Source organism: Dermacentor silvarum, chromosome 5, assembly GCF_013339745.2.
Source record: "Dermacentor silvarum isolate Dsil-2018 chromosome 5, BIME_Dsil_1.4, whole genome shotgun sequence".
Taxonomy (NCBI): domain Eukaryota; kingdom Metazoa; phylum Arthropoda; class Arachnida; order Ixodida; family Ixodidae; genus Dermacentor; species Dermacentor silvarum.
Genome location: NC_051158.1, coordinates 26,666,286 through 26,691,697, shown reverse-complemented (window position 1 = coordinate 26,691,697; position 25,412 = coordinate 26,666,286). Strand labels below are relative to the sequence as shown.

The following is a 25,412-nucleotide window of genomic DNA, read 5'->3' as shown; positions in this document are numbered from 1 at the left end:
GACGATATCATTGACGCATACATTAATAAAGACGAGAGGTCCTAGACGACTATAACCGTGTGTCACTTCGAATATCTGTATGAACTCAGTTCAACAGTGGTTAAATAAGACGCACAGAGATCTATGGAATAGGCATGAATGAAAGCGTGCCCTCGGATGCCATAAAGGTTAAGTTTAATACGAAGGCCTTACTGAAGTCTATAAACAGGCCTAGAGTGAAAAGCTGCGATTCAAAATTTTGCAGTGTGTATTCCTTTTGAGCAAGCAAGGCATGTTCGGTGGATCTATTTCTTAGTGAAACCATATTGAGAGTAAGCTATAACTGAGTGCTTCAGAAGAAATTCGGAAAGACGATAATTAATGACTCGCTCCAGACCTTTTTAGAGAAAAGGGGGAGTGTAGAAATATGCCTATAATTTCCCAGAACGTTTCTGTCACCTTTCTTATAGATGGTCGTGGCTCTTGCCAGCTGCATATGAGCAGGAAACTTTCCTGTAGTCCGTGTAATGTTATAGATATAGGCAAGACACAGTGCAATTAATGACAGCACGTAGCTTACGGGCCGGCTTTGAATGTTTAGAGGATCAAGGCTTGATGTATATCTTAGGCCATTTACAAATAGCATATACAGGGTTTCCCAACTAACCTGCACCAAGATTTAAAAATCTGCAAATGCCACGTATAGCTGGACAGAACCAAGGTAATGTTTGCCATCGCTTGGAGATACTGAGATTATTTTTCTTTGCATTCCGCCGAATTACATAATTAGTCTTAATTAATCAATCAACTTCTCAAATATTATAATTAGACGAAAAGTGTCAACGAGAAAATTGTGGAGCAACACAAAAAACTCCCGATACAGCTTTCTGTTGCACAATGCGCGCTACATAAATGTGTTTTGCGAGCGTGAAAGAAGCCCACGAATAGACGTAAAATTGCCGCACGATTGCCGAGAAAGTGTTTGTCGTTCGTCGTCGTGTGCGACAAGTGTGTTAAATTGGGAGGGTGTAAAAAAGACCACTTCCTTTCGCCATGATTCTAAAAGAAACCAAGTCTGCGCATGCGTATCGGGACTGCGCCACTCAGTTAGATTGGCGTGCGAGGCATTGCGAACAATAGAAGATGCGTCACTTCTTCTGGGCAAGAATGACACCGCTCTCAGTCCACACGTATTTTCAAGATGCCTCCGTGAGCAACTTTATCTCTGCATAAAGTTGCTGGAAGCAAGCTAACCCTCTTGCATCCGTCCACCAGAGGAGTTCCAATGATATAGGTTCGGGGACCGACGAGCAAAACCTTTTCGCCAACAAAACATTTTTTTTCTTAAGACTTGACGTATATACGTCGCATTCGTAAAATCGTATAGCACGAGTCCAAATTCGTAAACGCTGTGAAAACGCTTTGGAATATTCGGGAGAGTCATTGGCAGGTACACTGTAAAATAATTTACACCCTTAAAAGTGAGAAACGGTGTAAATTTGCCCATAACTCACACCCCTACACTCAATATTTAAACCCTTAAAAGCGATAAACGGTGTAAATTTGTCTGTAACTTATACCGTTACACTCGAAATGTACACCCTTAAAAGTGAGTAACGGTGTTAAATGTGTCTATAACTCACACCCTTAGAACCCGATATTTACACCCGTAAAAGCGAAAAACGGTATAAATTCGGCCATAACTCACACCCTTACACCGCTTTTCGGCATATACAAAAAAGGGTGCGAGTTATAGACAAATTTACACCGTTCTTCACTCTTAAGGGTGTAAATTATTTTTACAGCGCATGCAAACGTATACAAACCACTCGAAAATGCGCAGCAGAGCCAGCACAGCAGTATATGCGCATTCAAGGAGGCCATTTGTTCACACTTTCGCAATGACACGAACGGCTGTCATCGTACGTGTTGCGCGTGGGAGCCACCGTATAATTTGCGAGCCCTGACGCAATCCGCGCCACGCCTTGTCACCACTCGCACATGCAGATGACCAACCGTTTATCTGCGCTTGTTTTGTTTCGTTCTTTCTCATGGTGGAGCCCACGGTTGATGTTCGCAAACACCCCAGCTGCCAAAATTCGCTTCGATGCTCCGTTACTAAACCGTTAAACACAGCGCCCTCTCTCGCCAACACGTTAGGTGATAAGGCTCATTTTTAATTGCCTAATTATTTGAAAACTTGATTACTTATCTTCCTTTTTGCGCGAGCACGCAAGTGTTATATCCTGGACATACAAATTCCCTCATACTCTCAGCCCTGATTGGCTATAATTATAGTGCAGCTATCTGATTGGCTGAAAATGCAAACACTGCGGAATTTGACAGTGTCGGTTCAGGAGTCCGCGCAAACGTGAGATTTACGACCTCCGCAACCTTTTCGTCCCGCTCTCTAAACAGCAACAACAACAAACGCATATCAGGATTTCATTTTTAGCGCCATGTTATTGCTGTACTGACTGACAACGCCCTAGTACCTACGGCCTCTACAGGGCGCGTTCAGGCATGACCTCCTGGCGCAGCTGATAATGAATCTGCGACATGGAGGCCTGCGGTCCGTTCGTCTGTTTTCAGATTTCGGAGTGCGTGCGGGCGTAAGCTTGGCAGAGCTCCCACTCCTGTGCAGGTACATGGATATCGCGCGCGCCGTTTCAGCATTCCGAACGACGCACCAGACGACGCCCTCACGCAGCTTTATAACACACTACAAAAAATTGCACCATTTGGGGCTTATCTTGTCAGCGTACAATAACCGTCGTCGTCGATCTTGGCAGTAACTGATTAACCGCGATATGACTCTTGTTTTAAGTTCATCCACTCCCTTACTGATTTACGTTATAATTAACACTGCCTGGAGTCGGCACGTACACCTTAAGAGCAGTTTACACCCTTTGGGGCGTATTATTTGTCCCCCAGTAATAATAGTCATCTGTCTTATTTGCGTTTCCTGTCTTGAAAACTCTGCGCCCGCTACTTTCCTGTCAAGAATGCTGTGCCGTTCGTGACCTGAAAGTGCCGGGTGCGCAGAGTTAATTAGAGAAAGGAAACGCAAGCAACGCAGATGACGATCACCTGTAAGTAACCTAACCTAAGCTAACCGAACCGGCCGTTGGAACGCACAGCCAGATGCCGGCGCCGCACACAGGAACATGCGTTGGATATGGAGAATAATGTAGATGTGTTAAGCTCGATATAGTGAAGCACTTGAAAAGGTTTGGATATAGCGAAGAACTCGCACCGAATAAACGGAGCGTTTACAAAGTCTAGTTCGGGCGGAGGCAAAACAGACCCTTAGGACTTCCGAATGGTGTGAGACCTCGATTATACAGCTTCGCTGTCTTTGATGTACGAGTTGCTCGGGTTGGCAATAGGTCTGCGAATTTCCGAAGGTAAACGTTTTTTTTTAATAGCATAACACGGTCTTTGCAGAAACACGCGCCAAAACAACTCTAATCCGCTTTTTGCGGAACCGCAGGAATAGCTAGAATGCGTTCAAACCGGAGAATCGTATTATATGTAGCTGTGGGATCCTTCGGAACGGGGGTTCCGCTGCCTTCAGCGGCGTTTTAGTTGAAAAAAAAAAAAAAAACGTGTCAACGAGGTGCAACTGTATAGTACATTGTGCGGGATCGTCTATTAAAGCGCATGGGCAATTCTGTTCAGAATATTGATTTCACTAACACGGCATCATGATCCCAGTGACAAAAAACTAAGTTCCATGAATACTTTGTGTGCATGGTGTTAGACTTGACTTGGTGTATTATAGACAGTTCTAACATAAGGCGTTAGCATAATACCGGATTACCGGACGTTGGTATAGCAACTTCCTGTGACGCTTCGTCTAACCGCAATGCCTTATAGAGACGTTTCTGTGTTCTATGAGTGTTCTTGTCGATAAAACATTTAAAAAGGCAACGCGTTCACGATCACACCACTGCCGAATATTTAAACCAGCAGCGAAGTACAATACACTTGTTTACCGCAATACGTGTTTGTCTGGTTGAGCTCACCAGGTGGCGCCACCAATCCGGCCGCTCAGGTTTACGCGCCTACGCTAAGCCGGTAATCCACTTGCGTATACCGGAATACTATAGGCACGCTAAAACTATCTGAAACTCTCTTTATTCTCAGATTGGATATCAATAACACCGCGACAACTCCAGATTTTGTCAGTGGGCACCTTGTACGTATTACATCTCTATATGGCCATTCCTGTTCATTGTTTTTAGCGCAAAAGCGTTAAGGGCCCCGTGCCGAAGGAAATCCGGTGTCGGTGTCGGCGGCGTTGTCCGTTAGAGAAAAATCATCCCTAACCACGCCGGCCCTCCGCGTGGCGCATAGGCATTACTAAACTAATTGAATTTCTCAAAGTAAAATGCGTAGAAAATTTGGAAGGTACGACTTCCATACAACCTACAGACATGATAGCGTCGGATTGTAATTTGATTATACGAGAAAACATAATTCTGCTATACGCGGAAACTCAACCACAAACCCCTTTTCCAGCTGCCGTTTGAGGTCTGTTTTAGTGGTAGCGGCGCGCCCCGCTCGATTCCTTGCAACATCATCCAGATGGCGCTCGCCTCCACGCATCTGCGGCGCCCGCCGTGTGGGGCAAAGAAAAAAAAGAACCAGAAAGCTCGCCTTCGTGTATATAGCGTTCGCCGCCAGCGTTTACAGCTAATCATTACGGTTACATAAGCTGCAGTTGCCGGGAAGCGTGAGAAGCAGTCAGGGATCTTTGGAATGCTATCGCATTCCACTCTTAAAGGCGAAGCTTCCTTCAAGTTTTCATTAGATTATACAGAATTAAAAAAAAAACACCTGTGGCAGATAACAGAACTGCAGTCCTATCCATCTGGACTATTCGAAGCGGCGGACATTAACTGTTCGAGAAATCCAGATGGATAGTCGACTAATTAACCAAAATCACTAATTAAGTTTTAATTAATTTCTTTATGGCACAAATTGCAATTTACGAACTGTATCCAATTAGTTTTCAAGGCGTATTCACTTTTTGAACGAATTCTGAGGACGCAAGGTTTTAGAGATATGCGTCAGCAAACTTGCGGAGAAAATGCCCTGCTTCTCCATTTACTTTTTAAAGAAAACGTAATTTTACGTACTGAATCACAAAAGTGAGCCGAACGCCCATGCATGCATTTTGGCACAGGCTTTGGGAATGAATACCTCGAAACTGGTGGCACCCTGAAAATGCGTTCCAAGTGGATATGCCTTTGTTAATTAGTCGATTATGCATTTCGATTTTTCATGCTGATAATGTCCGCCTTTTTGAGCAATCCAGCTCAAAGTCTAGAATTGTGCATTTATTTAAAATTCTGTATAGCCCCCCCCCCCCCCCCCCCCAAAAAAACAACAAAAACTGCATATTCCTGGAATGTCTTCACGAGACATAAACAAGGACTTGCCGCTAACTTGCAATAGACATTCGGCTATTGAATTTACCGTTGCATATAGTATCAAGTTCACAGCGTCCGCTGTGCGACACAATGTTGTATGTCGAGTGAATTTCGGCCACACAGCAATACGCACATACACACGCACTCGTGCGCATGAAAGTGCACTGGGCTGCTCCTATAATTTCGCTAGGTCATCCACCATGCACGAGTGGCGTATTAAAGTTATTGGAGTTTTCAAGGTCAATTGTGCCAGAAAATGCGCAAAGTACAGTGTACATATGATCTGGAGCCACAAAAGCGTTGTGTTGTAATTTGAACACATTCCAAAGCATATACCTATGTCATGACAGCGTATCCGAATATAGACGTCCGACGGACGTCATATTATCTCTGCTTAGATATCGAGACCTAATTTGGCTATGTCCAAGGAATTCATTGCTTTACTGGGACATGCAAAAGGGAAATAATATACATAAGGGCGTCCATGAAGCTAATTATTTCCTCATCTCTTTCCACCAATTCTTTTTTCTTATTTGCTGTTCGTATTAACCGGGAAAGCGGAGCCATCAGGAAAGCGACTGCGGTGAAAGGTGCGTAGCTATAGTAGTCTGCTCTTTATTAGCAGCGTCTAAGTTACCTGCTGTAAGAGGTATGACGTGAGGTACGCTAACAATATTCCGACCATTGCGCAATCTCGTTACAAAACCTGTAGACGCAGCCCAGGATCGAGTAGCTGATTTCCAATGGATGAAAAAGTTTGCTCTTTGATTCAGTTGTCCTCAACCAGGAAGATATCTGCCGAATGTTTGCCTTAGAACCATTACTGCAAGTTTGTCATTTATTGAGTAACCAAAATACCACCGTGGAGGCAGTAGATGGGCCTTGGCAGTAAGGTATACTTGATACGAAATCAGATGTGAAACCAAATATATATTATATATCTGATGAATATGTTAGCATATATACAACCGCATCGCTCCAGCCATGATATGGCAAGGTGTCACAGCCAAGTTGCAGACGTACAAAAGAAATTTAATGATTTCATACCACCTCGTCATCGCAACGTGGCCTGTTGAGTGTCTACATCTCTGTGCATAGCGCGATTCGCGGAGGTCGGTTGGAAACAGTGAATTCTGTCATGGCCGCCTCCACGGGCAACATGCAATCGTTTGTTTACAGTTCTTGCTAAGCTTTCGTTACGCCGTGTTTACAAACAGAGATCGAGACTACCTTCGTGCGTTAGGCCGAGTACCTAAGCACAACGATACCGTTTTATGTGTGCAAATGTAGAGCGCGGAGTGTTGTCTACGAAATACTTGTATGCGGAGGATGTAAGCGGTTGATAGGTGGTACAACGCCCCCCGTGAGGGGGAACTCAGTCCTAAACGTTTAGAAAGTTCTCACGCGTCAGCCTCTGTTCGTCAAGATTAGTGCTTTCTATCGCTAATCTACGAGGCTAAATAATACGAAAGATGGCGTCTTTGTTTGACCAGTATGAAGAGGTGACCTCGCAGTCGGCTGGTTATCTGGGCTCTGCCGGTCGGACCGCTTTCCCGGAGCTGGTAAGCTAGTTGTAACGTTATTTCGCTGTAGTTGTTCTTACTCGTCCCAAATGTATAACGTTGCTCCCGAAGGAAGCCATCTCCTTTTAAAGTATTAACAGTTCCCTTGTAACAATCAGACTAGTTTAACGTACGGTGCCCGCTGGTTTCAGTTGGGGCAACGCAGTGTTGTTTGTGGCCGATGCGTCTCAGTCAGATAACAAACGACAAGCACTGATTGTCAAGCGGGGACACCAACGGAAGGCACAGAAATCACACTTTTTAAAAATGTATTCGGATGCGCCGAGTGACAACTGTGGTACTCGATGCAGGGGCTGTACTCGGGGATTTTTTCCACTTTTCAGACGACGGGCTACATCAATGCCTCGCTCGAAATGGAAGCACCGATCTTCAAGAAAACGAGGATAACATTCACGTAAGGTTCTTTTTAGCTAGAAAGCTGCTTCGATCGTTTAAAAAGAACTACGGGTCCCAGGGAGTTCTACTGGGCGTTGCGCTGCTAAGCCCCGAGGGCGCGGGATCAAACCCCGGCCGCGGCAGCCGCATTTCGGTGGTGGGGGAATGTGAAAATGCCCCGTGCATTGGCTGCACGTTAAAGAACCCCAGGTTGTCGAAATTTATCCGGGTGTCCCCCCCATTCCGGCGTGCCTGATAATCATATCCTGAGTTTGGCTAATTTTTTATCTCTACTGGGAAATAGTGAACGTAGGAAAAAAAAAAAAAAACACAGCAGAAAACCAGCGTTTGATAATTTCCTCGTAGGTAAAGCAGCGAGTTTTAAATTTGAAGATGTATTTGTTTTACACATTAAGGGGACCAGCCAGGTGTTGCGGAAAAGTAGATTTCACTGAGCATATGTTCCACATTTCGTTAGAAATTTGAATGCTTGCAACTCGTAAGAAATGCTGTACACTGGACAGTCCTGCACTCTGTGGTGCCATAATTTCTCATTGCAACTTGAGGAGTTTACTGTCAAAGCTCCGTATGTATCTCTTTTGCCGTGTAGCTTCTTGTTTGGTGCGGTGTCACAGAATCTCAATGAGGTTGTTTGTCTCCAGCAATTGGCAGAGGTATTTCATTCTCAAGAACAATATTATGCGTTTAGTTTAGGTTTCGTGTAGTACCTGTGTCTTTTGAAACATTAAATTTGGTTGACTGATGTGTTTTTATTCGTACAGGTGCTTACCATTGACCTTATAGCTTCAGTTCAGGTCTCTTATCACTGTGTCACGCTGGAACATTAAATTTAATCACTTGATTGATTTATTGTTTTATTTGATTGATGCAGGCATTGCATTTACTCATACATGTGCTCAGCGTTGTCCTTAATGTCCTGCTTTCGACAGACCTCCTCACCCAATCACACACTTGGTTGTCAGCAACCAGATCCTGGTCCTCGCCATGGCCAACAAATGCCTGCTTCGCATCACCCTCACAAATCCGAACAGTCCACACGGTAAGTTCGTGATGCCTTTCTCATGCCAGTTAAGTTCAAGAGGAAATGCTCACATCGGGTTTTTGTTTTGAAAAGTTGCAGGAAAGGGTACTAAAACATTCGAGTGAAATCAAAAGCTTAAGGCTGTGCATGCAAGAAAAAACATCTGGCTTGTGTTGTACATTTCCCTCTTCTTGAGTCTGTGTCTGCAAGCCTAACTTTTTCCTAACGTGAATCCTCACCAGCTAACTCAACTATCTTGTTCTAAGCTTGATTTGGCTGTTCATTACCTGGATCGTCTGGCAGCCAAGCAGGTCTATTAACAGCATTTAAAAAAGTGTAACAGCGTACAACCGAAGATATGGCATGCAACAATGACCAGTTCATTCTATTCTGACATTGTAAAAGATTGCTGTGCTTTATTTGTTGACAGCTGTGCAGAATGTAAGGTGAAGGTACAAAAATGAAATGACCAACACAGGTTCATTTCTTCTTTGCATCTTAGTCATTTCGCTGTAATGGGCAGTTTAACAAACCTGCCTAACTCGCCAGGGGCCGTACTCTGTCAGTCGCTTTCAGATATTTCTTTCAAAGGTATATTTCAGAGATCACTTTCATCATGCACTGATTGGCTAAGCAAGTGGACAGGACACCGCTTGTTCCAGTGAGTTGTCGCACTGGCTGACTTGCTGGATACATCACACCCAAGAGAAAAGCATCCCAGCTAATGATTTACCATGATTACAGCGGCTGTTTTGACAATTTTAACTTTGTTTTCCCTCGTATGAAGTTTTCTTCTCTCACTATCTGGCTCTTTTTTGTCGCAGAGGTTGATCTGATCCGGTCACTCGGCGACAAGGGTCATGCGGCCAAGATCTACCAGCTGTTCCTCGATCCCCTGGGTCGGCATCTGTTGGTGAGCGTGGTTCACTCTGATGGTGAGACGTTCTTCGACAACTGCTACCTCCACCAGAGTGCCCCGAAGGCCCAGTCACTCGCGAAACTCAAGGTTTGTCGTTCCTATTGTCGTGTTGAACTGAAAGTGCTTGAAAATCGGGGAGCACTTTTGCATGATTAAGTATTTGAGACATAGAAGCAAGTAACATGTGCTCGCAGCGTTAGGGCAAGATACAGGGAGGAAGGGAAGGGCAAGGGGGTTAGCTCGGCTTTGTCCAGTTTGCTACCCTTTGTCCAGTTTGCTACCAGTTAGAGAGGGGAAGCGAGATAGAAAGAGGGGGAGGGGGACGGGCAAGAGCTCAAATTATGCACGTGAGCTGGGCAATGGCCCGTGTGTCTACAGTCAGCCACTCAAATCTGTTACCTTCATGTATTGTAGAAGAGCTTGCATGGCTTGCTGGGCTGGTGAACAGTGAGGCCCAGATCCAAGCACATTTGCTTTGGTGAAAGACCGATTGTCCAGTCTTCTCAAGGCACATTTGAGAGTCTGGCGTTGTTTCGTCAAAGTGAAGTGGGAATAGTGGCAGAGGCGGTGACAAATTTAAAGATGCATCATTTGATTGATCTTTAAGACAAGCTTTGCTTTGGCCAAACACTGTCCTTTTTTTCGTTCAGCTTAGGTATTGGGCTACCTATTGTATCCTTTGTTCTCTGTTGGCTAGGTAGTGAAGTAGGCATTATCATCGCGAATTTCGATGCTGTCTTCATGAAGCTGTGCTCCTTGCCATCTACGCTAAGATTGAAACAGCACTTAAGGGAAGGATTTTTACCTCGGGACCAACTCTGATTGCTCTATTCAAATACATATGAAATGCAGGAATTCTCCAATTAGATAACTGCTGAACCGATGTGAAGGAAATTTTTTTGCATTTAAGAGAGAAAGCTGAATTAATTAAACTATAGGAAGCTGGATTTTGATTAAGGGCTTTTCAGATTTTACAAGAATTGTCACAAATTGGTAAGTCTAATAAAAATTTAAGCACAAAGTTTACAAATTCCTAAATCTGCTTCAAGTACAGAGAACAGAGTTTTGTAATGTTGGAAGTTCGTTATAGCATCAGAAGCGGGCAATGTTGATACCATATGAGCTTACATGAAATTGTCACAATCTTTATGACAGTTTGTTAAAGTGCAACTCACAAATTGGTGGTATATATAGTTCAGGGTAATGCATAATGAATAATTTTTTGTCCACTCTAGGTGTCTCAATAGGCGCAGTTGTCATAATTGTTGTATAATTGTTTATTTGAGAGTTACAGATTTTTGAAACTTATGCTTCAGTTTTTCTTAAATCCTGCAATTTTCAACATTTTTGTCAAAAGATTGATCACCTAAATAAAAGGTTTGTTCTCTTGGAGTTGGGAGGTCTGCACTTTTTTTATTTGAAACGCAACAAAACTCATGAAATGCACTGTAGCTGATGCCAAGCAAAACAGTTTTTTTCGTTCTCTCGTGTTTAGGTTCTCTCTTGGTGCCTGAGCAAAATCTGCAATACGCTGAAGGAAAACATGAAGTCGCGGTGTGATCGACGCATTGTTTGTCCAGAAGTCTCTTGTGGTTTTCTGTGTGCTAGTACATTACTTTGTTGTGCAGCAAATTGCCGCCAAAGGTGCTGCTGCTGCTCCTAAATTTAAACTGCACGCGCCAAAACGGGACGAGTTGACGTATCCTAGAAGAAAGTGACTGTTCCATTGCCCACCATTCGTTTGTCCATGATTTCTGTACCCAACGTTTTGCACATAACGCAAGGAGAGAGTATTGACGTTACATCCATGCCATGCCCTCTTTCTCCCTCCATGCCACTCTTTCTGAATTGGCGGGCAGTGCTGATGTCTCATTTGAGGTAGCATTCTCTGTAACAGGTTGCGTCACTCAGATTCTTCATTTTCATTGTTTTCTCATCTACAAAAGTTCCGTTCTCACTACGAATGACAAATTTGTTGCCACAGAAGCCTAATCTTTCAATCTAGCTCAACTTAACATTTATCTTTAGTGTCCCTTTAAGATGGCAGCTGCTTGGCAAAAACATTAATGTAGCCATCCATGTCGAGATCTGGAACGCATTATTTGGCCGTGAACCTTGCGCATTATCTGCTTTCTGTTGGTGTCTAAATGTTTAAATTGTGCCAAGCAACCGTAGTCATTACTGCGATTCACTAGTTTTGAACCCCGGGGATTTGCTCCAAGAGATACGCTGTCCTACGGGGTCACTAAAAGGTCAATAATGATCTCCTGTATCTTTTTTTTTTTTTTCAGGGGCACGTCATCAGTGCTGTTGGCTGGAACTATGAAAACTCGCCTGAAAGTAACTCAACAAGCTTTATTCTTGTCGGCACAACCAAAGGTATGTGGTACTACAAGTTGCTGGCCTAGTTTGCTCATGCTTTTTTGTGTTGTATAAAGACGCGAATGAAAGGGGTAATTGTCGTCCACCTGACACTAGCGCGAAGCTATGAAGGAAGCCCATACGGGTTTCTCAGAAAGCAAGCTTCGCACTTGAAGAAAAATTTGTCCTGGTTTGGTGATTTAACCGGGACCAATGGCAATTCAGGGCGGTTGCTCTACCATCTGATCTAACGAGGAGGCCAGCCGATTACAGCGCGGGGCCAGATTGCTCGACAATTCGAACCACCAGAACACCAAATATGGCAAGTCAGTTCTGCAAAAGCTCAAGAGATGGAAGAAGGTCTTTCTTTCTTTCTTCGGCATTGCAGGCTTCTACAGAACTGATTTGCAATAAAGGCATAGAAATACACGAACCCTACAGTGCGGACAAGAATGGCTCGCACAAAAAAATAAATGGTAACCTCTTCTGTCCTGTCATTCTTTTTCCTGCTGATAATTTTCGCTCCTTTTTATCCAACAATAAAGGCACATGATGGGGCAAACTGCCTTATGTTTCTTGCCACGGCATGCCACCTTTGTTTTGTAATGTGCGAGTCTAAGTCCTTCAAGGGACATGAAAGAGCAACACCAGATCAGTTCATACTCGTAAAGTATCCTTTCAAAATTCTATGTTGCATCATTTTGTGGAAGAGAGGTTGATTGATATTGGAAAAAAAAACTTGAAGGCCACAGTTACAGTCGTTGAGTTTCGTGCTGAAACTTCATAATTGGCACGTCAATGGGATGTTCACATATTTTGAAGTAACTTCTTGTCCCCCGAGTCATATTCGTGCAGGAAACGTTATCAGAATTCATCATGCTGAGCATTTCGTTCCTTTGAAATGTAATGCAGTCCTTCTGTACTGACTCGTCGCGGTAGCTTAGGGATTATGGTAGTTGCACTGCTGAGCTCGGGGTAGTGGATTTGATCTTGGCCTGCGGCGGCTGCATTTTGATGGGGTCAGAATGCAATGACGCTCACGTGTACTTAAATTAAAAGTGCATTTTAAAGAACCCCAGGTGGCCATATTAATCCGGAGTCCCTGACTACAGTGTGCCTCATAATCAGATCGTGGTTTCGGCTCATAGAACGCCATAATTAAAGAAGGTAAAGAATTCACTGTACCTGAGCAGGCAGGGTCAAAGTTTGTTGCATCAGGGTGAGGCGGTGCGGGATCTTCGTGCTGGCATTCCCACCTGCCTTTCGTTTTTGCATCTTTTCTGGCTTAATCGACAACTCCTCAGGCATTAGGAGTGGTAGCTTTACTATTGCAGAAGTGTATATTGCAGAAGTGTAATTTACAAAAACAGCTCAGCCTAATACACATTCCTCTCTAGACTCTGTTTTAACATGCTGATGGCGCGAATTCCCGCAGGCATGATTTTCGAGACCGAGCTGGCCGCCACTGACGACCGGTTCTTCTTGCAAGGCTCACCGGAGCGGTACTGCAAGCTGGTAAGTTCACATTGAAAGGAAAGTGAACAATCGTCTCATTCTACTGGTACTAACGTATGGGGCAGAAACTTGGAGGTTAACAAAGAAGCTCGAGAAGAAGTCAAGGACTGCTGAATGAGCGACGGAACGGAAAATGTTAGGCACGACGTTACAAGACAGGAAGACAGCAGTAGGGATTCAGAGAGCAAATGGGGGTAGACGATATTCTAGTTGACGTGAAGAGGGAGAAATGGAGACGGGCGGGACATGTTATTTGTAGGTCGGATGACCGGCGGTCTATTGAAGTTGCAGAGTGGGTGCCAAGAGAAAGGGAGCGCAGTGGAGAATGCGAGAGAACTGTAGGTGGTGTGATGAAATCGGGAAATGCGCACGCATAGGATAGGGTCAGCTAGCGCAAACAGGGGCAAATAAAGATTGCTGGGAGAGGCCTACGTGCCGGCAGTGGACATAAAAATAAGCTGATGACGACAATGGTGGCCTTTGCATCACATACCAGTACAGGTGAATTTCATTATAACGAAGTCGCATCGGACACGAAAATACCTTCGTTGTATCCAAAGTTCATTATAAGCGCATATTTGTTACTTGGCGATATCGGTGAGAAGCATTCTAGACTTACTTCGTTATATCCTATAATTCGTTATATTCAATAATTTGTTATATCCGTGGTCGTTATATTAAGGTTAGACTGTGTCTGATACTGAAACACGAAAGGCCTGCAGGGGGTTTCACAGCCGATATGACTGAAGCGCCCCGGTGCCACACCACATTGCATAAGACAGTTGTATATCAGCAATCAGGTTAAAGTAACTAAAGGGACACTTTACCTCGGGAGCTCCCATTTAAATATCATGCAAATGACGAAATCATTTCGCTTGGCATCCACTGACCGGAATTTGATAGTTTGTTGCACCCAAAGCAGAAACTTCGAACTCTACTGACTGTAGGGAGTGAATTTTTCATTTGGCCCATCAATCCTTTGCGAAAATCTTTGAATATTATATAAAAAGAAGCAAACAAATAAACTGGAGTCCCAAGTTTACAACTCAAAGATAAAAAACGATATCACGATTCCATAAGCTGCGCCTATTGAGATATCTGAAGCGGACAAAACCAGTGTATTATTCGCTGCTCTGAAGCATACCTATAATTTGTGAGCAAGACTTTCAAAAAAAACCCTCATAAACATTGCAGAAATTTTGCGCGAGCTGCAAATTCGTAATTCACATGTGTATGCTTCAAATGCCCTCATAGATGCAGTTTATGGACCTGCGATCCTATCCGTTTTTGGGTGCAGAGTTACGGATTTGTAAATACTGTGCTTCAAACTTACTTGAACTTTACCAATTTTAGAATATTTTTGTAAAAATTATGAAGCCCTAAACTTCACTGAAAAAATATGCATAAATTTGTTGTTTACCCTTGTTTTCCAGGTCTTCCAGCTAAGTCAGGACCTTAGCATAGGGCCGATAATGGGCCTCGAGGTCCGGCGCTTCGTCCCACGCAGCTCGGACCAACGGTGCTTCATCATCGTCACAACTCCGAGGTGCGGAGCTGGCTTGTCATACCTGATTTCTAATATCTTTGTTTCGAAAATAGTTAAAGAAAAATCCCCAACGGCCCTGAAACCCTTTATGAACGTAGTAAGAAAACATTGCAGATCTGTTATTGACTCTCTCCTGTGAACATGTGAGCCAACTATTCTTGCGCTGCATGCAGCAAAAGTAGTGAAAAAATTGCTGTGTCGAAAGCAGCGAAAAAAGTGCTTGCTCTCGCTTCTGCAATGTCGTCATGCAGCATCTTTGCAAGCAGCTGGACCCACAGCAGCTATTAGCTGATTTCGTGGTTGCGAGAACATTCCTGTTAATACAGGTACCACTCATTTGAGTGAAGTAAATGAAAAAAATATACATGTCTGCGATCTCGGAAAGACAGAAAAACCATTTCATCTTTGCATGGCCAGTCTAAACACGACAATTGCGCGTTGCAGCGTCTGCTGCGCGTGACCTTCGAGATGAAAAGTGTAGCATAGATATCGTGGACGGCCATGGGCTGCCGTCTCAACGTTCCAACCCTAGGGCGGCGCTGGTGGGGCATTGCCCCCTTGCCGTCTCCCATGTATAGCTTCCAGCGCACTAGTGGAAATGAACGGAGACAGAAAGTCACTGATCGATCCAATAACTAGGTCTAACTTAGCTTTTGTTTGAAGGATATGGAAAGGAAATTCGTGAGGCGACGTAATCTAATTATGTCACACTATGAGTAGTTAGAGTAGTGATGTCATACTACGATTAGTTGGAATAGTGTATCGGGCCCCTTTAATGGACTCATCATCATCAGCCTATTTATGTCCACTGCAAGACAAAGGCCTCTCTTGTGATAACGGAGTACTGACATATTTTTGGAGTTGTGTAAGCTCTAGCACACGTTTTGTATCTAAAAGAATGACAGTATTGATTGATTGATTGATTGATTGATTTAAATACTGTCAATGTCATTGTAGTGTTACAGAGAGGCATGGGAGTTCAAAGCGTGTTTAATGTGGCAGTCTTGAAAAGTATGGTCAGGGTTGCTGGCGATGGAGGCAGAGTGGTGATTCTATTAGGATAATGCTTTAGCACGAGCAAACGAAAATATACATATTGGTCTGGCAGAATGACACTTGAACTTTTTAACGATAGTTGACAGAAGATGAAACATAGCAGAAAGGAGAGAACAAGATGTGCCTCAGCTCAGGGTCGGTAAAGAAGATGTTATGAAAAAGGCATTAGTGGGCTAGTTTTCATATTTAAGAAAGCTCGGGGAATTCAAGAGAGGATTTTGTTGCAGTAATGCTGACAGTACGAGAATAGTTAGCGACAACGAACCGGGCTGAATGGTTCTGGATGGATTCAATTGCAGATACAAGTGTAAAACAGTGAGGGTCCAAATGGAGAAGAAGCGTACTCAAGTTTTTATCTCAATGATATTTTGTAAAGTTGGCAAGTGTGAAGGCTGGGAAGCATCAGATATCTTAACTTGGGATTAAAGTGGGTCTCAAAATTTTCGTCAGGCTAGGTGTCATTGACATTATCACAACATCTTGATGCAGAGCAAAGTTGTCTGATGTCATTTATGTGTAAATATAGGTATGATGGTGATGCTCATTGAAAAATACGCATGAGTGCTGCGCATGTTTGTTTTGGTTGTGTTCATTCGTGGAATCTGCAGCTATCACAGGAATCAAGTGAGCCAAGGTATCATGATGCCATGACATGTACACCTACTTGGTACCAAAACTACTGGTACCTTTACTTTTTAGAGTGCTTTGACACTTTAGAGTATTTTTTATAGGATTTAGACAGTGCAGACTTTCACAAAACACAAAAATAAAAAGACAAGTTGAAAATATTGTGTTCGTACCTCCCGTAAGCATTAGAGGCGTGTTCGGAAACCCCTTACGGGGGCATTGGCTAATTGTATGCTTGTTGACACTTGTGCAGTTGCTCAATGCTGTTTGGCACTGATAACGCATGACAAAAGATAAAGGAGACAAACAGATTTGCATCTGAGTGTTCCCTTAGTCTTTGGTTCTGTGTTAATCGTGCCCGGCAGCACCATGCTGTGCATAGCAGTACTTCCAAAAGCATCAAGAACAGGTAGATTTAGGCAGAGTTTGGAGTGACAGAATTGAAGACTTGATAGTGCATACACAGATTTAAAAAAAAAAAAAAAAAAAAAAAAAAAAAAACATGATAAAGAAATGTGTGGGCATTTGCTTCCAGCTGATCTTCATTTTACGATCTTACGCATGTATGTGTGATTGTTAAATTAAGAGTGGGTGGAACTCGGTGCTTGTATGTGTCCATTCACTGTGTTCTTAAAAATATATTTTTCTTTCTTCATTTATGTGCCATTAAGTCTTCATAGTTCCATTTGCGGTTTGCCAACACTTACTAAAACTAGCAGTTGGCATCAAATTCTCTCTGCCTTTGCAGATTTGTGTAGGTTTTAGCCTTGCTGCATCATAGATGTTCAACGTTATTTGTCTGACATTACAAATATAAGGGCCATATCACACAGTCTTTTTTTATGGTAAATAATGCAGGCGGATCTACCAGTTTGTTGGTACCAGTGCGCCCTCTGGTGAACAACCGGTGCTCCTGAGGGTATTCAACGTCACCGACAATGTCCTCGGTAATTGCAGTTTCTACTTACTCTTGGCTCTGTCAATTGCTTTGTTCATGGACGTCATGCATCCCCTCTGTGCTGGCCAGTTCTTTGCCATCTGACTCGTCAATTTGTGACACAGAAACTACATACTTGGTAGCCTTTGATGTCTTGACAGTGTCCAAAATCAAAGACGTATGCAAATGATTGTTGCGTGGCTGTTGGCTCCTAAAAAAAAGAAGGAAGATAATGCCTCTTACGGAAGTCGTCCTGGTGCAAAGAACACTAAGAATTCACTAACATGATGTAGGTGATGTACAATTTATCATAGTGAGGAGCACAAATACAACTGTATATCCCTTCTACATAGAGACACAGAAGTATCGCTATATCCTGAGAGCATGAACCTCTTGCTCGGTAGAATTCATCTGATGCCTGTTACTCTGTCACCTAGTCTGTCAACCTGACAGGAGAAACAGACTTTGGGAGAAGACACGTCAAGGTGGTCACGACCATGTGGTAGTATTATCAACAGAACTTGTCGTTGGCTAAGTTGGTTGGCACTTGTGGAAGTCATCATAGTGCAAATAATACAGACGCAAAGAACAGTATTGGCAGAACTGCATGGCAGTTACATTCAGGCCTGTTTTATTACAGTCGCTAGAAGATCAGAAATATGCATGCACAAATAATGCTCACGGTGCAAGATTTATCATGGCAAAGAATGTGAATAAAAAACTCAATCTCAGATCCCAAAAGAGATATCAAAATGTTACCGAGGCAGTCCATGTGTTGTTTCCTGATATGGAAGTCTATGCCTCGTTTGCATATCAGGGAACCAGGTGTAGACTTTGCCACCGATGCTTCTGTATCTCTGTGTGGAAGAGATGTCGATTTTTCGTCATGTTCTTTGCTTTAATAAATTGCATGTCATGCATGTTATTTTTGTATTTTGTATCAAACAGACCATCTGTTATCTGCCCTGAACATTACAAGGCCTGCCGAGCCCCATTTCTTTCTCTTTAAGTCAACTAGAATATCGGCTGCCCCTGTTAGCTCTCTAATCCACATCACTGTTGTCCTGTCTCTTAACGTTAAGCCTAGCATGTTTCATTCCATCGCTCGTTGCATAATCCTCAACTTCTTACATTTCTTAGTTAGCCTCCTAGTCCCATATGTTAGTACTGGTAGATTGCAGTGATTGTGTACTTTTCTCTTCCAGGATAACGATAAGTTGCTGGTCATGACTTGGCAAATACCTGCCGCATGTGCTCCAACCGATTTTTTATTCTTCTCTAAATTTCCTTCTCGTGATCTGCGACTAATTGGGCTAGATAAATGTACTCTTGCACTTTGAAAATGTCTTCTTCCAAAGTTTGTCTTTCCTGTCAGGCCAACGAACTGTGTGAAGAAGGGGCAGCCATCAGATGAATAATTCAGAACAGCGGCTCTCATAATGGGCAACTACTAGTAAGGAGCCTTAAAAGAATGTCTTGCTAGGCTAGTTGGTGAAACATTGCTTCTGTATATATTTGTTTTTTTGTGGTGGCATGTTTTGGCTTGTCTTGGCTGGCCTAATGAATGCACCTCGTGTGCAGACCGATGCAAGGAAATTCCCAGTGACCTGAAGTACAGTTGCCTTCAGCTGTTCAGTTCGAGCCCAGAAGAACCTGCGAAGAAGTTCGCTATGATGCTGGGTAAGTAGGTCTCCTGGTACTTAACAAGCACACTTATTCATTCTTATTCTTATTCCATACTGCGGATTAGGATAAGGATTCCGTATTGTGGAATCCGTATGGAATACAATATGGAATTCTTAGGTCTCTTGGTACTAACAAGCACACTTTGTCTTATTCCATACTGTGGATGAGGGTAAGGATTCCGTATTGTGGAACCCGCATGGAATACAATACGGAATTCTTGTCCATACTGGGCAAGGATTCTGTACTGGGGACAAGAGGCAAGGATGAAAACAATAAAGCTATTGCTTTGGCTAGTTTGTACTATCATGGACCTGTGAAGTGCAATCAAGTTAGGGCTAACTGGAACACATTCTTTCATTTCGACTTTTGTCGCCTCGTGTCATTTCGACGTGATTTCAGGTTGTAAGCTTAGAGGTACCTACATCATCCTTGGCACCTGGATGTCGTGGTGGCCGTCCTTTTGAGTTAGTCCTCGTAAGAGGTATTTTCTGTGCTTCACTCGTGCAAGACATTTTACTTTATACATTAATTCATGTTTCATTTGTCCACGGTGGTATGTACTTCCCATCAATGCAATGCCATGTACTTCCCATGGTTGCGATGCCACATGCATAACACGCAGTTGTTTGGTAAACAAGACAAAAGCGTCGCAGGAAGACAGTGTTGACCTGAGGTTGATGGTTTGATTCCTGGCCGTTGCGGCCGCATCCTGATGAGGGCACAAGGCAAAAATGCTCATGTACCAGGCTTCGGGGCCACATTAACCCTGCAAGCACAAGACATAGAAATACCCGGAAAAAAAAAAGATTTATTTTCCATCTAAATTTGCAAAATACATCGAGAATAAGCATAATCAATGAAAAGGGAAAAAAAATGTATTTTGAATTAACTTTTTTACCAATATGGGGGGAAACACCAGACAGAATGCTGGAAGTGGGCTTCACCTTTAGCCAGCTAGGGCTTTTCTTTGGAATTCTTTACGGATAGTTCTCGTCATATGTGAGCCATAGGGGTACATTTCATTTGCTTTACATCACGAATGTGATACCGCTGCAGCCAGACACCTTGTATCGGCCCGTGTTCTCTGATCGTGCTTTCAAAAGAAGGCGAGTCGCATGCCAACCCTCTTCTGCTTCATCCTAAGTTCCTGCTCTAACCCAACAAATGACGCTTGCTACCTGTCATTCAGCGTTGGCCGAAGACATTCAGAAGACGTAAACTGCATACTCAAAAGTGAAACTCGACATGAAAAAAATTTTTTTCTTGTGTGTTGTGCGCAGGCAACACTCGTCTGTAAAGGGAGTAAAGAACCCCAAGTAGTCAAATTGGAATAGTAAATTGGTGGGCTAGCTGGCGTGACATTTTGTGCAAAGGGGAGCGCTAAAGCATTATGGAAAAGAAGCAGAGAACGTGATCAGGAAGGGCGCTGTCTTTCCCGGACGTCTTTCCTGCCTTTCCTGTACCGTTCTAGCGCTCGTCGTTGCAATAAAGGTCAAAATTAATCCAGAGTCCTCTACTGCGGTCTTTCTTGTCTTTCAAAGGGCTGTGAGGCCCTGACACCCTAAGATAGACAAGTCCCCTTGGAGACAAGCCAGGTCAAAGAGAAGACTCCTCGTCAAAAGGTTGGCTCCAAGTTGAGGCCTCCCTTCTTGGCCCACTGTTGATCAGGCTTAAGCCAGAAACTAGACAAGAAAACTTGCATTGTACTCATTGAGAAAAGCAGACGTCATAGATGAAAAGGAAACATTAATTTTATTAGAGGCTAATAATTAAAGAGTTACGGCAATTTATGTTCTGAAACCCTTGGTTAACCTGTGTATCACAAATGTATTCTTCATTATGGGAACAACCAAAAAATCATTTGTGTACCTGAATCGTTCTTGTCTTCTCTGCAGAACCTGGCGTATACTTCGGTGATGTTTTGCTGCCTGCCATGGACTCCGACTCCAAGGTTGTTCTCTTCAATGCCAAGCTCTTGGAGTATCCTTCTCAGCTTACGTAGCTTAGAATGCATGCCCATCGGGGCATGCATGTGTACGCTCAATTTCATGCGCAGTCGACCGCAAGTGCTTGCGAGGCGTGGCTTCCACGACAAATATGAATTTCTGTACTGTTAACACGTAGCGCTTTTATGGATCACTACGTGCGTTGCGAAGATTTCTACAGATTGAAAGTCTACATTCGAGACAGTGTGCTCAGACTTCGCAAGAATTCAGATTTTTTTTGCGACTCTTCTGTCCTGTAAACTTTCACAGCTGTCTGCACTTTGCGCACAGTTAGGAAGTTAGCACTCATGCAAATGTTTGATCTCAAATCTGCATAGGGTTGTTCACATTGAATAATCATTGCTGTAAATCAAAGCTGCATGCAATACATTGCAAAGGAATAGCTCTTGTAAATTTCACAAGATCTTCGTTTACTCGAGGTCTGCAATTACTGTAACAAATTGCAGCTATAATTATGGTTATCAGCATGTTCACTCAAAAAAACCTGCATTAAGTAATTTTGTTCAAAAGTATATGGACAAAGAAAAAAAACAAAAGAAAAGTTACACATATGATAAAATTGTCACATAGAAAGGAAGTCATTTGTTGAGTGAATTTAGCAGTTCTCAATTTAATTGTGAAGGGACGGTCGGTCTTCTCTCGCTACATCTAATAGTCAGACAAGCACAAAGTTTTGTGTTCTTTAGCTACGATGACTCAGATACGGAGATGAAGATGCTAAACGGAAGATGCTGAGGAAGCCGCTCTCCATGGTGCTCACAGAGTTCCATACTCTGGTGCTCTTTAATGACAGGTGAGTGATGACATGACTCAGTGAAACTAGCGAAGGAGAAGTGAGCCCTGTTTTATTGTTCATTTTTCATGATATAATTCTGACCAGAAAGTGTCCTTCGCTGTTTTTTTTTTTAGACAACTGGCACTATTAATAATATGTTACAAAGCAACAGAAATGCAGATTACAGAAAAGCAGTATTACATTTGCTGCCTCTTGCATGCTTGTACTTTATAGTTTGTTGAAACTGAGTAGTGCTTATGGGATGAAGACGGATGCATAATGTGTCAACCCACAGAGCTGCACACAACACGGGGCACCGCAGTGCCATCCGTCATTGCGTCTGTGCAGATGTCCAACTCCCGCATCTAACGTACAGCCTCGCGCGAGCAAAAGTTTGTGGACCAAGGGTGCCACGATTTTATTTTTTTTCTTCGCAGCCTGGGCATTCTGGCTGAAATCAAGAGCACACGCCTACGTGCACCTGTTTGACCAATACAACGTATTAAGCCAATTCGACGCCGCGGAGCTGCGCTTGAATATATTTAAATTTTTTGCTGATGCCATGGTCTCCAAACTTTTACTCACGACTGTACATCTTCCCCGCACGAGTCTCGGTTCTCATGACTTACGACACTCCCGCGTGACACACAACGGTAGGGGCTGCGCAGCTTTGAAGAGAGATGGCAAGAGCGCTCCTACTAGCACTACCTGAGGACACGGATTGCTTGGGCACAAGAGGAAATTACTTTCGTTCTAGGGGATGCCAGTGTCTGCTGACAAACCGCATGCTTGTCAATGCGTTTCACGAGACTACCTACCTTGCGAAAGGCCTCCCGTTTGGCTTTGCAGTGTTGCACCGATGGGGTGCAGTGATTCAAGCTGACAAGGAGGCAACACATACAGCACATGCATGTGTCGCCTTTCTCGTCCTCATCATTGCGTACCGTGAATCAGAACTAGCCTGAACAAAGTCCTTTGCTTCCTGAGCATGTCTAATTGAGGAACCATTCCCTGGTATTTCGGTGAACTGGCATTACTGCATGTACTGCTAGGAACAGTAAATACCCTTTTGTGTGATTGCACTACTGGGCATTGTGTCCCTTGTTCCTGAGAGTCAATAAACTACGCTGGCTACGTATCTGTCTTTATCCTTGTAGCGCTATTCAATTTCCGAGCATGGCAAACAAACTAGCCCAAAAACCACTATGTGCATACTACTGCCTGTGCCTTGTGCTAGCCTCGAAACACCCACTCTCTGGTCTCAGCAACGACCGCGTTGCTGGTGCTGAGCGCAGAAGCGCGAATTTGGTTCTTGCTCACCGCATTCCCAATCTGATTGCAAAAAACACACGTGTAGTTTTGATATATTGGTTCTTATTAAAAGTACCCCGAGTAGGCAACATCAACCTCCACTGTAGTGTCTGTAATGGTCCGCGGGTTGCATTCGAATGGCAAAGCTCGTGAATCGGCCATTTCAGAGAAGGGAACTAATTTGTCCTTCACACTTTCATTCGTAGGCTGAGAGCTTACTGTCTGCTGAACGAAGAGCTGGTCTTTGAAGATGTCTTTCCTGAGGTGCGTGCATTACATTCTTCTCTCCTTCAGGCGTATGTTCTCAGCCACAAACATGAAAAAAATGAGAAAAAAAACTTGTGCTGTGGTACAAGATATGCAAGATCCAGGCCCAAGGGAAAGGGGTGTGATCATATTATGTAAAGGAAATAGGTGTTCCAAAGTGTTTGCAGATATAAATTGGGCTTATTTTATTGGTGTTCACAAAGAAGTCATAATCCTAAAACCTGCATCATTGCATGAATGATTGCTTCTTTCACATTGCAAATACTATATGGATAATAAAGCAATTATGAGACGAAGGCATAGCTTGGTAAGTGAGGCACATTATTTGAATAAAATTGAGTTGCATATGACTCGAATAGTCCTTATTATGCAGACAGAAAAGGTAGGATTGATAGGGGTAGGGTCCCGTTGCAGTCTTGTGCTTTGGGACCCTCGTCTGTATATTTTATATGCTGTCATTAATATACGATGTAATAATAATAATAAACTGATTTTATTTTATTTGATAAGCATGATCTGTAAAGCAAGATCATCATGGTGTCAAGTTGTTCTAGTGAACTGAGAGGTTTTTCAGCCATCGTGTGGGAATCACCCTCAAAAACTGTTTTCATGCCAATGACCCCATTTGAATTGTATTCTGCAATTGAAGTTGGGACCTGATGTGCCTTAGATCACTATGCATTGTACCTGGGAGCTTGAAGACATCTTGAAGATGTCTTGAGTGCATCTGAAATAGAAGGTGAAGTTTACGTGCTGAATCTGTATACGTTTGGGATTTTGTTTTCGGTGGGATTAGCACTGTCTTTGCCTTCCGGGGTAAGCACAGATCAGGCCTTGCAGTTGTTGTCGTGGATTCTATCGATTTAATTCTGTAATGCCCAATGTATAATTTATGCTACACTAGCTCAGTACTCTGATTTAAGCAGGGGGAACTTAATGCATAGCCTGTAGTAGTGTTTTTTTTTATATGCTGGAGAGAGTTTTCAGTCATGGATAGTACAACAAACCTATGACTAATTAATTAACACACTAATTATAATTTATCACTAAAATGACATTTAATTGTTCTTGTTTTTGTGCGAGTGTACTCTCCTCCATTGCTAGAAATAAAAGAACACAAGATTTAATTTTTCATTTTCATTTTTCGTTATACAGTCATAGAAGTTGGGACGCGGTATTCCTTAATTCACTGCGCATTTTGTGTCTGAGCCTGAAGGTGTCCTGAAACATTTAGAGTACATCTTTAAGGCAAGATGTAGCTTAGCTGTCAAATTTGCATATACCAGGATTTTTTTTTTTTGGTACAATTAGTTTTTTCCTTGCCTTCTGAGTAAGCACAGGTAAGGCCTTGTAGGTTTTAGTTGTGGAATTCTTTTGGCTTATGCATGGTGCTTTCGGTCTTCACAGATGTATGGCCGTGCAGTTGGTCTGAGCAGGGATCCTGTTCAGGGCAGGATTTGGGCCTTCTCCGAGCTGGCCGTGTACCGCTACACTGTCACAAATGAAGACAGGTGAGGCCAGCACATACAGGACTTTCCAATTGAAAGTGCAACTGCAATAAATACAGTCAAGAAATTAAGAAAGCAAAAAAAAAAAATTGTGCGAGGAAAAGAGTACGCAATCGTTTCAGCAACAAGATGAGCAGAAACGAAAAAAAAAGTTGTTGGGTGATGCTTTCGCAGTGTCAGAAAGTGGTACATTCCAGTCACAAACAGTTTTTAAAAGATTTGTGTGTTTTGAATACAGTCTTTATTCTTTATTGATATAAGTGATCACCACCTGCCAGAGTTTCTCAGTGACTGCTTTTTTCTTCTGCTAAGTACAAGGTGGCTGGTTCTATTCCTGACATCCACGACTGCATTTTTATGGGGGGTAAAATGAAAAAAAAAAAATGCTCACGCACTTAGGCTTAGATGTACATTATAATTATAGAACCTCAGGTGGTAAGAATTAATGCGGAGATACAATGCGGCAACGAGAGACCCTACG

At 43.1% G+C, this 25,412-nt stretch overlaps 1 protein-coding gene across 1 annotated transcript in view; it reads left to right on the top strand.

The window, feature by feature from the left end:
* The first annotated feature begins 6,545 nt into the window (after positions 1-6,545).
* Positions 6,546-25,412, top strand: part of LOC119453131 (vacuolar protein sorting-associated protein 18 homolog) — a 45,159-nt gene continuing 26,292 nt past the window's right edge. Inside the window, 13 exon segments of the mRNA XM_037715134.2 lie at positions 6,546-6,979; positions 7,324-7,394; positions 8,326-8,435; positions 9,242-9,423; positions 11,628-11,715; positions 13,133-13,212; positions 14,646-14,758; positions 17,300-17,388; positions 18,960-19,058; positions 20,960-21,044; positions 21,771-21,863; positions 23,363-23,420; positions 24,831-24,934. Of these exon segments, the coding sequence (XP_037571062.1) occupies positions 6,890-6,979; positions 7,324-7,394; positions 8,326-8,435; positions 9,242-9,423; positions 11,628-11,715; positions 13,133-13,212; positions 14,646-14,758; positions 17,300-17,388; positions 18,960-19,058; positions 20,960-21,044; positions 21,771-21,863; positions 23,363-23,420; positions 24,831-24,934 (1,262 nt within the window). The 5' untranslated portion in view covers positions 6,546-6,889.